The 16,722-nt window shown below is 36.3% G+C and overlaps 1 protein-coding gene across 2 annotated transcripts in view; it reads left to right on the forward strand.

Moving 5' to 3' along the window:
- LOC110310769 (protein-L-isoaspartate O-methyltransferase domain-containing protein 1) overlaps positions 1 to 16,716 on the forward strand; it is a 78,900-nt gene extending 62,184 nt beyond the window's left edge. For both annotated transcript variants that reach the window (XM_029474587.1, XM_029474584.1), the window contains 4 exons: positions 8,334 to 8,505; positions 10,937 to 11,060; positions 13,553 to 13,763; positions 16,628 to 16,716. In XM_029474587.1, coding sequence (XP_029330447.1) covers positions 8,452 to 8,505; positions 10,937 to 11,060; positions 13,553 to 13,763; positions 16,628 to 16,688 — 450 coding nt within the window. In that variant the 5' untranslated portion in view covers positions 8,334 to 8,451 and the 3' untranslated portion in view covers positions 16,689 to 16,716. The remainder of the gene's footprint in view (positions 1 to 8,333; positions 8,506 to 10,936; positions 11,061 to 13,552; positions 13,764 to 16,627) is intronic.
- Positions 16,717 to 16,722: the final 6 nt, after the last annotated feature.

Raw genomic sequence — 16,722 nt, forward strand, 5'->3', positions numbered from 1 at the left:
ATCTCTTCTTTGAAGAGACAATCCTGTGTGCTAACATTCCTTCCTGAGTGCTTATCTGTGAGCACAAATACCTCATGCCTTCTAGATTTAGTCAACAAAAGGAGGAGGAAGATGGGGGAATCAGATTACCCTCAAATCAGTAAACAAAATACATAAACAAAATACATAAACAAAATACATAAACAAAATCCACCTGTCCTGGTGTGAATACTTGGGTGATTACTGTAGTTAAAAAAGATTAAATTGTAAACTTTGACCTAATGAAAGAGCTTGTCACTAGTAAAACACTTATTTATAGCTATGCAATATGCATTTTTAAAATACATATTGTGCGTATTTGACTCTTTGGACTCCTACTCCATTATGTTCTATAATGTCATTAGAGCGCATATGTTTTCTCCAGATGACAAGAGAAGATTTTAGAAATGCTTTTCAAATCTGTATCTTTATCCTACATAGAATGTACTGTTATTACTATATAATTGGGCACATAAATGAGTCATAATTAATGAAAAATGTAGTGTGGGATCTGATGAGAAAATCTTTTGTCTTAGACCAGTAGTTCTGAACTTGTGGGTCACAACCCCTTTGGGGATTAAACAACCCTTTCATAAGTTGCATATTAGATATCAGTGCTACGATTCAAAACAGTAGCAAAACAATTACAAAGAAGCAAAGAAAATAATTTTATGGTTGGGGGTCACCATAACATGATGACCTGTATTAAAAAGAAGATTAGGAGCCACTCTCTTAGATTCTTGTCAGTTAAAATTGATTGATTTTTTTTTTTTTTTACTTTGTTTGTCCTAGAATTGAGCTGCTCCAATGAACTATAGCCTATCCACTTTAAGCTTTAGCTACAAAATGTAAAGTGGCACTTTTATGTGACTCATGTATTTCCTTCAGATAAGAATCAGGCAATACCACTAATCCTAAACACACTGGCACAGTCAACTAAGAGAGGACTGCTTAGCTTCATCAGGTGAAAAACAGTACATTCTTTACCTTTGGTAGTTTTCAAAAGATATAACTGACATAGAGCAATAATTAGTATCCTGGTTTTACTTACAGTTTATTAAAGGTTTACTTTTTACAGTGATTTGTACTTGAAAATTAAGTACTTCTGTATTCAGTTTTATCACTGGAGTATTTATTATGTCATTCGTTTTAAAGAGAATTGTATTGAAATCATTTTGCTGTTGTGACTGGTTCATTATCCTCAGTATTTCTCAGTACTCTTCAGATGTTTGTGTATTTTGCTATACTAATAGTGTCCAGAAATAATTTTATACAAATATTGCAAGTTGTAAGCAGTTTTTTTTTCCTTTTACTCCCAGTGGTACTGAGGATTAAAACTCAAGGCTTTACACATGCTGGATCATTCTAACACTAAATTACATTGTCAGCATCTTTAAAATATGGTTTTGAACTGATCATGATAAGACATACCAGCAATCCCAGCACTTGGGAGATTGAGGCAGGAGTGTCACTGAGTGTTTCAAGCTAGCCTAGGCTTCAGAGTCAAACCCCGTCTCAAAATTGTTCATTTCTTTCTTAATTTTCCATGTCCCCCTCCCCTTTTTGTGACAGGGACTTGTTAAATTGCTCAAATCAACTTCAAACTTCTGACCCTCCACCTCAGGTTCTACAGTGATGGGGTTGTAGGGATGAACCACAGACCTTGTTAGATAATTTTTTTTTTAAAGATAATATTTATTTATTATATGTAAGTACACTGTAGCTGTCTTCAGACACTCCAGAAGAGGGCGCCAGATCTTGTTACGGATGGTTGTGAGCCACCATGTGGTTGCTGGGATTTGAACTCTGGACCTTCGGAAGAGCAGTCGGGTGCTCTTACCCACTGAGCCATCTCACCAGCCCTAGATAAATTTTAATGTGACAAAAAGTCATATTGTTTGGGACAGAGAATCCTTAAAAATAGAGAACTATCAATTATATATATTAACATCTGTGCAGGGAATAATATAATGGCTTTAAATGACTTAGCTGTCAGGTTTTCTATAAAACACTTAGTGACTGCTTCAATAATGTAGGTTTCTATAGTGCCTCAGTAATATGAGTTTGTTTATTCAGTGCAAACAAACAAAAGCACTTTATATACTTTCAACACTTTGCTTCAAATAATTCCTGGGTTGTCCTAGATGAGTCTGATGCAGTTGGAAGGGAAAACACTTGAAAAGGTAAAGTCTTTGTTTTCTAATTTTAATTCAACAGTTTAGTTATTGATTATAAGGTATTTGAATGATATATTTCAAGATCAAGACTTGCGTTTAGCCTAGCAGACATTTTTAAAGTGTCTTATTTTTAACAAAGTAGTCATTTAAGACTCAAACTGTATTTTAATGAAATGTTTTAAGAAAAAGATTTTGTGATTTCATTTGTCAGTTTGTTTCGGGTAAGATATGAGAAGGTAGGACTCTTCCCCAGGTCTTTGAAATTCCTTTATTCCACTGGAATAATTGTCTACAATTTCAATGACATTGTCCTCTGGCATCTAATAAATTAGGTGCGCAATTGCTGGCCCCAACTTCACAGTGTATTGAAGGGGAATGTTGTTTTTTCTACTCTCAGTCAGCTCCTAGACCTAGACTATCCGTCTAAGAGGGAAGCTACAGGGCAAGGCTAGGTCACCCTGATCTCCTAGCTGCTTTTCAAAAGAATTATATGGGCAAGTTGGCAAGGTCCCTGCTGTGAATGAAANCATCTGTCCATCTGAAGAAGAAGATAATCCAGCATGCACCTCTAAAGAAAACCACTGCTAAGGTAAGTGATTGGAATCATGGTCTTCCTTTGGGCAAGTGTTTATGTTCTCAGCCAAGATGTCTATATATTTTGCACTCTGCCATAAATTATTTTCAGTGCACAGCTTAGTAAGAGCAAGTGAAGTGTGTCCCTGTGTGGGAATCTCAAAATAGTCATTGTATTTTCAGGTTTGTTCATAATAAGCCTCAGAGGAATACATTCGTGGACATTTCAAAGGCTTTAAGACTCCCCCCCCCCCCCCCCAGATAACTTTAATGTTTAGTAGTGTGACTCAGGAAAGTGACTTTATTTAGGAGATTCAGTTTGGGAATTTTTCTAAAAATAAAAAAGTATCTGCCTATTTTAACTTAAGTACAACATTTTAGCAAGCATCTAATTTTAACCTAAAAACCAGAGAAAGAACACCTGAACCATTCTTAAATATAACTGCATACATATACTTGTCTATCATTTTGGTAGATTTGTTACATTTCTCAGGTTTCATGTGTATGAAAAGATGGGATTTGCATTTCCCTTCCCTTTATATTCTAACCTGAACTACATGTATAATTTATCAGTACCCATAGTGCTATTTTATACACAAAAGTCCTGGACAGTTTATTGCTTAGTCTTCTAGATTACACAGAAATTGTTGTTAAGGTTTAAAGTGTACTTTGCATTTGTACGTTTTAAGAAATTTAGGTGTGGCACAGCTTTTGGAATAGTCAACAACTAAGAATTGTTTGTTTCTACTCTTGGAAGAATCAATAGGAGTTATACCTGGTTAATACTATAACACTGCTAACAGCCACCATCTATGTCTTGATTCAATTATTTAGTTATTTTTGTCAATCATATTAATAAACATATCTATAAATATGTGCCAACATTTAACAAGGGTATATTTTAATTCATACGATTTTTGAGAAAAAGGCCAGCAGTGGAATCTGTCATTCTCCAGCTGATTGGTATGAATTTAGTTCATGAATGCTGTTGTAAAGGTATTGTGACATTACTGAGGTGGTTCTGACTCTCCACAGAATCCGCGTATGCTACACAGAAGCAACTGAAGGTTAACTTTTGTTCAAAAAGTTACTCTCTGTCTATATGTAAAACTTTAAAATGCTAACAATATGCAACTTTAGTTTTTTCTTAACTTTTTTCTTTGTGAACTTTTATTACAGGTAGCAAATATTAAATATAATAATTAAGTATAATAAAGAATGCTTGAGTGGGAGATACTTTGGGGAGACATTTCTGTTGTTTTTTTTTTTTAAATTTATTTAACACTGTTATGCATTGGTAGCCACTTGTATATTTGGCTTACAAATCATTTTGTTTTTTATTACCAACATTTTCTCACAGTTTTAGATATGTCTCATTTTTATTCATGGAAATAGTACGGTACTTTTGGGATTTAAATTTATTTTTCTTATTATATTTTATTTATTTTGTTTTGGGTGTGGCGTGGACTTGGGCAAGAACAACTTGCAGTGTCAGTTTGCATCCTCTACCATGTAGTGCCGAGGTCTGAACCCAGGTCATCAGGCTTGTGCGCAGGTGCTTTTAGCCTCTGAGCCATCTTACCATATCTCCTAATTCTAGTAGGCTCCCAAATTTAAGTGTTCTCTCTAAGGAAATTAGTGTGTTAAAGTATAGTAAATAAGTGAATTAGAAGTCTGTTTCATTTCTATCAGTGGACATTGGAAATTAGAAGAGAAAAAATTCAGGTTATTTCTAGAATAATGAGCAATGCTTTTAGATATTCAGTTATATGATATTAAAGGCAAGAGTTAGTGTGATTTTTTTTTTTTTCTTTTCCACATGTTGACATAATGTATGTACAGTGTTGCAGTTATCAGTCAGCATCATGATCTGTGAACCACTATATCCCTTTTGAGTGCAATGGGCCTTTCCCAGCTAGCACCATGATCTGAACTACAGCATCACTGTAGACTGCAGTGGACACTGTAGAGTGCAGTGGACTCATACATTCACGGGAACTTTATTTCTAGGCAAATCTCTTTTTGTTTTGTTTTGTTTATTAGGTATTTATTTCATTTACATTTCCAATGCTATTTAGGCAAATCTCTCTTTAGAGCTTAAATGTTTTGGTTTTTGGTTTTGGTTTTGGTTTTTGGTTTTTTGAGACAGGGTTTCTCTGTATAGCCCTGGCTGTCCTGGAACTCACTCTGTAGACCAGGCTGGCCTTGAACTCAGAAATCCGCCTGNCTCTGCTTCCCAAGTACTGGGATTAAAGGCGTGTTCCACCATACCCGGCTTAGAGCTTAAGTTTTGTGATCATCATATTTACTTTATAATTTGAGTTCTTATTCAAAGTTGGTAGTTAGAAAAGGTACTAATATAAAGCATATGTATTTCTTATATGTTTTCCTTAATTGAATAAATGCATTGGGAGAGGGTGGTTGTAATAGATGTTAGAGATACAGTTAAATTTAGACATACTCAGAAATGACAGAAACAAACCAAACCAACCAACCAAACAAAAGACAACCAAAGAGCAGGAAAATATTCCAAAGAGAAAACAGTATTTTAAGGAGAAAGTTCTTGTACCACCTGTCTGCCTAAGACAAGCAGATGGCCAGTTGTGTAATATTTTGTCCTTTGTAACTATGTAAACATTGTCTAGTGGTATGCAATGTAAAACTATTATTTAAATAGCTTACTTTTTGTACAAAGTTTTTGAAAATTTATGTGAATTTTATACATACATAAACTTGCATTGGAGTAGCCACATTTTAAGGGCTCGGTGTCAGTGATAAATGGCTGTCATCTTGGATAGTATGGCTCTAGAACTTCCAGATCAAAGCTTTTAACTTCATGGAAGCCTCTGATTTCCAGGTCTGTCTGTTTCCTCTCACGTTCATTCTTAAGGAGTCATATTCCTTCCCTATAAATGCTAAAGCACTTATCACAATTATAAATTATACTGCCATAAGAAAGTTACACTTGTCCATTTGCTTGTGTTTGCAGTGAGTACCCATAGCTGAAGTTAGCCCGGGGGTGCCTGGCTAGACTAACAGGAACTGCTTTTGGAGGAGCTTGTGCAGAGGCATACATTTTTAAAACCAGGCACACAATTCTTGAATAACGTTCTGTGGTTTTAATTATAAGTTGCTCAATTCTAATGGTGTTTTCTTAGATATTAGTTCTGCAAGCTGCCCTGGGTTTTAGCTATTTAATAGATTTGTAAAAGAACTTTACTATTTCAAAGTCTTTTGAATTTTTAAAAGATTCTGTGGATGTGAATGAAAGGATGAAGATTTTCAGATAGAACTTTCTTAGAATAACTTTAAAAAGAGCACTTAACATAAATTTAATAAAAAAAAACTATGTGATTCACAGTATGATTACTTAAAGTCAAAAAATTACATTTTGGAGCTGGAGCAATGAGTCACTGGTTTAGGGAATTTGTTGCTCTTGCAGAGTGCCCAGGATTGATTCCCAACACTCACGTGATAGCCCAGAGCCATCTGCAATTCCAGTTCTAGGGGATGCAAATGCCCTGTCTGGCACATATGTGATTCATATTATATATACAGGCAAAATACTTTACATTCAGCTATTACAGAGGAGAACATCATGAATTTTGCAGGCAAATGAATGGAACTAGAAAATATCATCCTGAGTGAGGTAACACAGCCCCAAAAGGACATACGTGGTATATACTCAATGAAAAGTAGATATTAGCCAAAAATTCAGAATACCCATGATACAATCCACAAGCTATCTGGTGGGACCTTCTTTGTATATACATATACTAATAAGACATATAAATCTAAAATGAAATTACATTTTGACCCTATTTTAAACAATTAGAGGTTGGGTAGTCTTGTCTCTGAGAGAAATTAAATATCCCTAATGTGGGTAACCTAATACTTTTAAAGGCTAAGATTTCATTGTGAAGCTGATATCTTAAGTGTAACTTGAAAGTATAGTAGACATTCATTAATTAAAGGTGGCCAGTGAGGGCCATTTGGGGCAAAGGAACAGCACACACAGACACAGGAATAACTCTTCATGGTTCTCACATGGAATCAGAGAGAAGTAATTCAGTCTAGCTTCAGAGACGTTTACACAGCTTGTAGTAGTACTTGGAAGTTGGTTTGTGTTGTCATAACAGAATACAATCAGAAATGACAGACAGCATCTCATGATGAGCACATATTTGGGAATACTATATAAGAATTTTGAGGTGCTCTTGCTTTGTAACAACTGTTTTGCTCTGTGATTCCTAACCCACCCCTTGGACATGTGAATTAATCCCTTTGAGGGATTAATTTTCTCATGAATTTGTTGCCTCCTACCATTTCTTCCTTTAAAGATGTCAGTGTCAAAGCATTGCTGTACTTGATGAGCAAATTAAAGTACAGTTTCTTTAAAGGAGCCAGCAGCCATAGTTCATCCAGAACATAGTATCCCCGTATTCTCTGCATGAGACCAAAATGATGGAAGGGAATTCTGAAAAATATAAGCAGTGAGATAGAGTTTACAGTTAAAAAATTAATTAACATGCCTGGCTCACTGTGAAAGTATGAAGTTGAGAGTACAGTGTGTACTTTTCTTAACTCCACCTCCTAGCTCTTCCATCCCTTGCTGTTTTCCTTTACCCCCATCTACAAAGACAGTAGGGAATGACGGACAAGGCACAAGACTGGTAGATTCCTTAAATGTATGTTCACTGATGTATCTAAGCTTTAGTGAATTTTAATGAGAACTAATATATAGTAAGCTCACTATTAATTATCAAAGGATATGTTTTCTGAAGTAAAGTTGATTCTGATTGAAATCATTTGGTCATCCTTCAGTGTATGCCAAGCTTTTACTATAAATTATTTCATTTGTAATAGTGGCTTAATCCTGCTCTATGATTTTATTATTACAAAAATTAAGAATTAGTTTTAAAAGATTGGATGTGGTTGGGAACGGTGGTTCATACTGTAATTGAAGCATTAAAAGAAGCTGAAGCACGGGTACTTCAAGGAGTTTGAGCCCAGCTTGAATCTAAGGTCTAAGGGGTGAAAAGAATTGTATTTGCATTGAGGTTTCAGTTTTAGTTTGCATAATAGTCTATTTTTTACTTTATTGACAGAATTTAAGAAATAACACTGAAGTCTATATAGAGTAGTCTGTTGATGTATAATATTACCAGGAACCAGCATTATGATTTAGTTTGAAGAATCTTGAAACCATATCTCCTTTTGTGTCACTTAAGAAAATCATAGGGGCCAAAGTTGAAGTTAAAAAAGCTTCTCAAAATTGTGGTTTGATGAACTTTCATTATATTTACTTCTATGCTTCACTTCTAGTAAAGTTTAATATGGCCCAAAATAGGTTAATGCTTTGTATGCTATATCATAGATTAAAAAAAAAAAAAAAGTACTTGATCAGTGTTAAATTTCACTTATTTTTAAATAAGATTTCCTAATTATGTTTTATTCTTAAAATTAATTTTGGTAGCCTTGCCTTTTCAAAGACAGGATTATGGGGATTTGTTAAGGAACCAATGTTTTGTTTAAACCAATTAAAATGTTTGTTTTTCCACATAGATTTGAATTCTGTGAACCCGCATTTGTGGTGGGTAATTGCCTTCAGATAGCTTCTGACAGTCATCAGTATGATCGAATTTACTGTGGAGCTGGAGTCCAGAAAGACCACGAAAACTACATGAAGATCTTACTCAAAGTTGGGGGCATATTGGTCATGCCCATAGAGGATCAGGTACTTTTACTGTCCTGCATTTGTCACAGGACAGTTGTAACATTGGGAATTAGGACTCTGACAGGGAAAGGTAGATTGTAACTTTAAAGAAGAAACATTTTTATAGATCTGTTTATGTATGTGCATAGAAAGAAGCTTGAAAGAGATCCTTAAATATTTTAAGCCAAGCAGATGTAGAGAGGAAATATGATGGGAGACTAGAACTCACTTGAATAGTCAGCCTCAGCCAGTCAGCCAAGCGCCTCATTTGAATGCATACCCTCTGCCTGCAACATGTCAACTCTGGTGCGTGGCTAGCTTCAAGCACTTAGCTTCATAAATAACAAAACAAAACCATACCCACTTTATTGAGGGGCTGGAAAGTTGGCTCAGTAGATAAGAATGCTAAAAAATTATTAGAAATGCTTTTGGCCAGCCTGGTCTACAGAGTGAGTTCCAGGACAGCCAAGGCTACACAGAGAAACCCTGTCTCGAAAAGAACAAAAACAAAAACAAAAAGAAGTGCTTTTGGAAGGACCAGGGATGTGTTTGAGTTGTAGAGGGCTTGACTTCCAGGTAAGGCTATGAACTCTCCCTGGCAACACACATGTACACAGAAAACTTGGGCACGCCTGGCTCAGTGTGAAGGTGTGGCGATGAGAGCAAGTGTACACTGTGTTTAACACATATCCTCACAGTTCCATGTACTTTACTTGATTTACTTGAGCATTTCTGAAGTTTACACCTATAATTACTGACTTGAGTTCCTTTAATGATGTATTTGAAAATGTGTTTTTCTTGAGCAAGGATCTTGTTATATACCTCAAGCTAACCTGCAGTGTAGAACATTGATGTCTTAGTTCATGCATACTGGGATTATAGGCATTCTAAAATTACAGATGTTTACTGAATTAATATGCTTCTTTTTGTGATTATTTAAAGCATTAAACTACATTTATCATGTATGTGTGGGTGTATATGGGCATGCCACAGAACACATTTGGAAGTCAAAAGACAACTTGTAAGAGTTGTTTTCTCCTTTGTTGTGTGACTCAGGGATGAAACCCAGGTTACATGTTTGGCAGCAAGCATTCTTACAAGGAACCATCTCTCTGGCTCTATTTGTGATGTGAGATTAAGGTTAGAATTAGAATCTCTTACTCCTGTTATAGAAGAGCATAAACTGAGTTCACTGGTATAGTCCTCCTAACAGTACTCTAACCAAACGACTGAACCTATTTCAGAAATTTATTTAGGGAGGCAGTGTTGTGGACAGATCTGTATGGATACTTGTAGAAGCTTATAGAAGCTGGGTGTAACATAGAGACGTAGTTTGTCCATATTTGGGTACTCCTTTTGTATTGAAACATCTATCTTGGAAATAGAGACACATGGCTCACTTGTTAAGAATGCTTTTTGTGCAGTCCCAGGGCAAGAGCTAGGATCCAGACTCCAGTAACAAGCTGGTTGTCCGGCAGATGCCTGTAACTCCAGCTTTCACTTTTGGTTTCCACACGTGTGCATGTGCACATACTCAACAAGGTCCTTCCCAGACCACATGTGTATGAATCTTCAATGGCATATATACATAAATTTATTCATTGTGAATTTCATATATACAAACAATTATAGGCATTCTAAAATTAGAGATGTTTACTGAATTAAGCATTTTGATCTTACTCAGTTTCTAAATATCCCCCTTCCAATGCAGATTCTCCTCCTAATGACTCCCTCCCAACCTCATGTCTTTTCTTTTTTAATAACTCAGGAGTCCAATTAGTGCTGTTCTTATACAAGTGTGTATAGCACCATTCACTGGAGAATGGTCAGCCTAACAAGGACTCCATTCCTAAAGGAAACTGATTTTCGATTTTCCTAGCAGCCATCATCTCTCAATAGATACCGCAGGTGTGGGTGAGGCCTTCCTGGATGGAAATGCTGAAATTTTGATCATCAACTGCTATGTGCCCATGGGTGCCATGGTCTTGTCATGTTGAGAAAACACCATTTTGTAGTAGTGCTATATGATCTCTGACTCTTACAGTTTTTCTGTCCTCTTTTTGGGAGGATGTTCCCTGAGCATTGGAAAGGTGTGATGTAGATGTCCTGTTTATGGCTGAGTACTCCACAAACACTTACTCTCTGGAGTTTGACAAATTGTGAGTCTTCGATAAGGACTGAGAGCATCAGTCATGATGGAGAGTTGATTACTATTTAATCTATTTAGTCAGATAATAGTAGTAGGTTCTCCCCTGGGTTCTGTAAGCTCAGACTTAAAGTAGCAGGCATGCATTTCCTGTGGAGTACATGGTAGATTTCTTGTGTTATAATACATAACTGAGTAGAAATATCTTGGTTGCATTTAAATGTTAACTTCTCATTAGCAATTATTCTTGTAAAAATTTGACATTAAAGTAATTGAATTGCTTCTTTCTTGTTTCACTCCAAATAGTTGACACAGATTATGCGGACTGGACAAAACACTTGGGAAAGTAAAAATATCCTTGCGGTTTCCTTTGCACCACTAGTACAGCCTAGTAAGAATGATAATGGCACACCGGACTCTGTGGGGCTCCGTAAGTAGATATTTGAACCCAGAATGAGTTGTCACTGATGGCATTTAATAGATCATATATATGATTATAACAAATTGAATATGGCAATAATGCAATGAGTAGGTTCATTATTATTAATTTAGAAAAAAAAAAGTCAAGGCTTTATGTAGCATGGGGCGCTGTATCTTCCTTCAAGAAACTTAGAGAATCGGATCATACCAACTGTAAACTTACTAGTTTGTAATGTAGTAGGAAGTAACTGTGGTTTATAGAGTACACTTAGATCCAGCACAATTCAGACACCAAGTCAATACAGAAAACAACATTTTATTCTAATCAGCTCCTACTGATCAACCAGGGATGTAGAGACTTGTGAGATGAACTGCAATTCCCACCCCAGCCCCTCAGCCAGAATGTTACAGAACTTTTAAGCCTGAAAACCACAAACACCACAAACATCTGTGCCAAGTTACAGTTAATTTTTCTACCAATCAAAACTCAGGGAAAAGAAACTTTCCTAGGGACATTTCCCTATGTGGTACACTTACCCTGAACTTTCCTCCCCTCCCCTCCCCTCCCCCCCTCTCCTCGAGTCAGGGTCTCCTGTTCACTGTAAAGCCAAGGATGGCCTTACACTCATATTCTTCATACCTCTACCTTCTGAGTGCTGAAGTGCAAGTCCACTACATTGAGTGGCAGCATCTTTCCAAGATAGTGGCTATAGAAGGTGTTAGGCTCATGAAGAACATGAGTAGTTCAAGATCAGGAACATGTTTGGTGCCTGTGGAGGATGGATCATCACCTGGACAGTGGGCAAGTAGACTAGTTATTGTGAGGATAGCTTATGTGGGTGTGGATAGAATTGTTTGAAGGCAGAAAAATACCACAATGTGAGGAATGTGGGTGGAGGAAAAGGAATTGGTTTTCCCTTTAATGACTAGCTGAGTATGTTTGTGTTACATTATTTGGAAGGAGGGGAAGAGAGTGTGGACATTTTCTTTGGGGTATGTTTGAGGTGCCTATGAGTTTTTAAGTGCCAGGAAGCCTTTCGGTCCAAAACCTACTAAACAACTGAAATATCAGTACAGAATCTTCACTGTAAAAGATGGTGTCTGAAGCTGTGCTTGGACAACAAATAAATTATCCAAGGAAAGTAGAGATAAAAGGTAGGGAAGAGGGATTTGAGTTGGACCTGTTACCCACAAATTTAAGATAAAACAGTGAGACTCCTTAGTAAAGATGGGATCTAAGTATATGAGATGTTGGAGACCAACAAACATAGTCTCAAGGAGCCTGTGGTAGGCATTTGACCTGATCCATGAGAAAGAAAGGGGGACTACTGTTAACTAGCTTTGAATAATCATAGTTTTGTTAACCATTAAATAAAGCTTTACTACAGATGAACCTCTGATTTAATTTGCTTTTATTTCATAGGATTCTGGATTTATACAGAAAACTCATACTATTCTTAGTACTTGTTTGATTTTCTTTTTTTGTCTTTTTGTTTGTTTGTTTGTTTTTTTCTTTTTAACCATCTTAACTTGGAACTGAAATGCTTTGCTTAGTATGTGACCTGTAATAATGGTTAGTAAAGGCAGGTGGGAGTCTTGGGAAATTCATTACCTGTTTGATCCACTTCCTTACTTCTTAGCATTTGAGGGATGATAAACTCAGAGGTCAGATACCTTAATGACTGTAGTGTCACAGCTCACTTAACCCAGCAGGATCAGTGAGAGGGAAGGAGCTTAGATTTGCATAGCTCTGTTAGACTTGTCCACCCAGTTACAGGAAGCAGACACATGAGTGAGCAGAGCCTAGCTGTTTTATATGAGTTTTATGGCCGCATCAGAGACATATGTAGCCAAAGTTTTTTTTTTTTACACACACAAATCACAAGCTATTTCAGGGGAAATTAAGAGACGTGGACTCTGAGACCTTTGGGTCCTATGGTAAGTATCATTCTCTGGGTGTGTCATTGGTCTAAAGGTTTCTTCACCTGGACCCTAGAGAATGCTATGGAGACATAGTGACTACTTTTAAGGATTTATAAAGTTCTTCCATCTTGACTTTGTGTTTCTATTTTCATCTCATTTAGAAAGAGACTAAGCTCTCAGTTCTGAAAATTTTTAAAATTTTCATAATTTAGAAACTATTCTTAACCAACCTTTTAAAAATGCTTATTGGCTATTTGGTAATAACAATGTACAAGAGACAAACCACATAAAAATATCCACATTTTACAGGAAAACAAAAAATAAGAGTAGTTAAAGAATTAAAGGAGACTCATTCTGATAGAAATTTGAAATGACTGGGCTGCAGCATTCATATCCTTCTAGACTACTGAAATCAGGAATATGTGCTGGCTGTCTAGCACCTGACTCAAATGAAAATTGTCACTTGTACATGGTTTATAGTTGTTTGATGCCGTCTGCATACTCATGTCATTCTGTACTAACTAAAGTACTAGTTAATGGAAGAAATAATGATATAACACCATTTTCCCATTTTTTCAGACAGAATTGTGGCTATTTTTGATACTTGGGGTTCTCATAGCCCAGTGGAAAGTAATAAAACCCTCTGTGGCCAATGCTGCCCATGCTGGTGTTCTTACACAGCAGGAGCTTTGTGTATGGGCACACTTCTTTCTATTAGGCTTTGCAGCAGCCATGGAAGCAATTTACTCAAGACAGCTTCACATTCTTCTTTATCTGACACTTCCTTTAGGTTAGTGTTTATGTGTCTTAGCTACAAGTATGATTACATGCTAACAGTGTAACTGATAATTGGCATGAACACTGGGCTGCAGGTTATCAGTTTTCATTCACCATTACAAAAATAGAAATGGTAAATAAGACAGCCAGCTATTGGATATTTGTTGGATATGTATGAATATAAACTAGAAATAAACTTAGCAAGGGCCAGCAAGAAGGTTCAGTGGCTACAGATAATATTTGTAGAACAAGCCTAATGACTTGCATTTGATCCCAGGAACCCACAGTAGAAGGAGAAAATCAACTCCCGAAAGCTATCCTCTGGCCTCTGTGCACATGCTGTGGCATGTGCATATCCACATGCCAATGCTCACCATCACGGTACACACAGTGGGGTGTGGGGGGAACAAACAAGGCAAGGAAGACAGTAAATTAGGATAATTTGCAATGTACAGGGTCCAAATAAAAGAATCCATCATCCCCCTGAAATGCATTTTCAATAGAAGTAATTTAAGTGGGGATATAAACAACAGTCTCTGAAAGCAAATTGAGAATTCTGGAACTTGCTTTTCCCCATCTTTGTATACTAATCATACAATGAAAAGGTTTTAAAAATTGTTATTTGCTAAAATTCTGTGGAAGAATAGACTAAGTTTTCATTCTGTTAAGTCACAGTATCTATTTGTTTGTAAAACATTACAACAGACTAAAACACTGGACCCGAATCCCGCAAGAACAATACCCTTATAAACCCTGTGCTAAATGGATATAGTAACAATAAATTACCGCTCTTATTCAGTAGCTTATTAAAATAAAGATACAATTTTTCTTGTGATTTATCACAATTTTTATTTGACTTAAAAATCATATTTCTTTCCATTGTTTTATGTGGCATGTGATTTATATGCATATAAAAACTGTAGGAATATGATTTAAAGTTTAAAAAAGAAGAGGTGTATATTTAAGTTCAGGGGCAGTGATACAATAATTATAAAATTTTATGACATTGGTTTCTGTGGACTCAATCTTTTAAAAATATTTATATTTGAAGTCATGTTGGGGTTTTTTTGTTTGTTTATTTGTTTTTTAAGGAAAACCAGAATGTTTTTTATATGGTTCAACCTAAATAAATGAATTTTCTCAATCTTTCCCTTTTTTCATTTGTTGTTGTAATTGTTTATTTTTATGAGACAGTGTGTCACTCTAGCTTTAGCTGTAAAGACATAGACTTTTAAAAATTGTTTACTTTTTGTGTATGATCTGCACATATACATGTGTGGGGATGCTTGTACCTGTGCATGTACATCCATGTAGTGGCTAGAGGAAGTCCCAGCAACCCTTCTATGTCCTGTATTGCTGATACTGCTCTGAAAATGACCTTGGTTAGCGATGACATCTCAGATTCAAGAATACAAGCAAACATGTGAATTTTCTTCTCATCCTGGTCTCCCGTCTGCATTTGATGTGTTTGTATTTCACATCAGCAGCTGCCCAGAAGTTCATGCTAGACCGCAGATGTTTTAATTTGTTGTCCTTTTAGCTCCAATCCAATTTGTTTCTGTGCTGTCTCAATTTCTGTCCTATCCCTTTCTGTCGGTGTGGCCATATCCTACGTGATCACCTAAGTGTTTGACCTGCCATCCCAGACATCACCAACTACATACCATTCAGTTCTTAGCACATGAAGCCCATTCTTCTATTGTTGTTCTCTGCTGATCTCTCTGATCTATTGCTGTTCTCTGCTGATCTCTCGGATCATTTTCGTGGCTGCTAGGTGACTCAGCTCCTTAAACTCTGGCAAAGCAGTCTCCTTGAGGAGGATTTTCCCACCAGCTAGTGGAACACTGCCATATCTGTAGCCAAGAACTTCCTATGGCATCACTACTGTTTTATTCTTTTCATAATCCTTGGTTTTTCTCTTTCTTATTTTCCTTTTCACTCCTTCTCCATCTTTTTTAAACCTATCTCTTCCACATATGTGAGCTCACTGTATTCATGGACTTTCCCAGATTAAAGCAGTCATGTATCTAAATGAGTTCTTTTGTGTCTGGCCTATTATTTAACAAGTGATTTGTTAAGTAATTTGGGGAAAAATTTTGGGTCAGAGGCACAGTTCGTATCCTTCCTCCATTTTGTAATGTATTTGATGTAAGTAAACATCAGTGTCTTAAAACAGTGCCTCTTGTACTAGGGACCTGTGTTAATTTACAACTCCTATTTGATGGTACTTTGCTGTGAACAAATGTGCTCATGTTTATCTCCCCCTGCCCACTTGCCTCACTCTCTAGCCACACACACATGTCCATATATGAGCACCCTTAGCAACTTCAGAGTTTGGGCAGCTATTAAAATGTTTCATTGAATTTTTCTGATAAGTATTTCCATATAACTTACTTATTTTCTTAAGAAAAGGGTTTTTATATTTATTTTTAATTTGTGTGACTGTTTTGCCTGTATATATATACATACACAACTTGTATATACCTGCTCCCTCAGAGGCCAGAAGTGGGTATTAGATCATTTGGAACTGGAGTTCCAAATGGTTATGATCAACACTACACCCCCTACCCTGCAAACCCCATATAACTTAAACAAACAACAGTATTAAATAATAAACAGAGTAAAATCTCTCATGCGCTTACCATTTTGTCTTTATCCTGTTTCTAAATTATTATTTATTCTTCCAGAGACTATGCATACCTATAAATAGCAACATGAACATTTACCTCATTTTACTACACTGCATACCCTGCTCAGTGTGCATTAAGTCATTATATATTAAGCATTCTCAAAGCAGGTTTTTATAGTTTTATGTTTTCTAAAGTTTGTGAAGAAATGTACAGTATATAATGGTTTCTTTTTTGTGTGTGTTTGTAGCCCCGTGTGCTGTCAGGAATCTCCAAGACTTGGCTCGTATTTACATTCGACGTACACTTAGAAACTTCATAAATGATGAAATGCAGGCCAAGGGG

Source organism: Mus caroli, chromosome 1, assembly GCF_900094665.2.
Source record: "Mus caroli chromosome 1, CAROLI_EIJ_v1.1, whole genome shotgun sequence".
Classification (NCBI taxonomy): domain Eukaryota; kingdom Metazoa; phylum Chordata; class Mammalia; order Rodentia; family Muridae; genus Mus; species Mus caroli.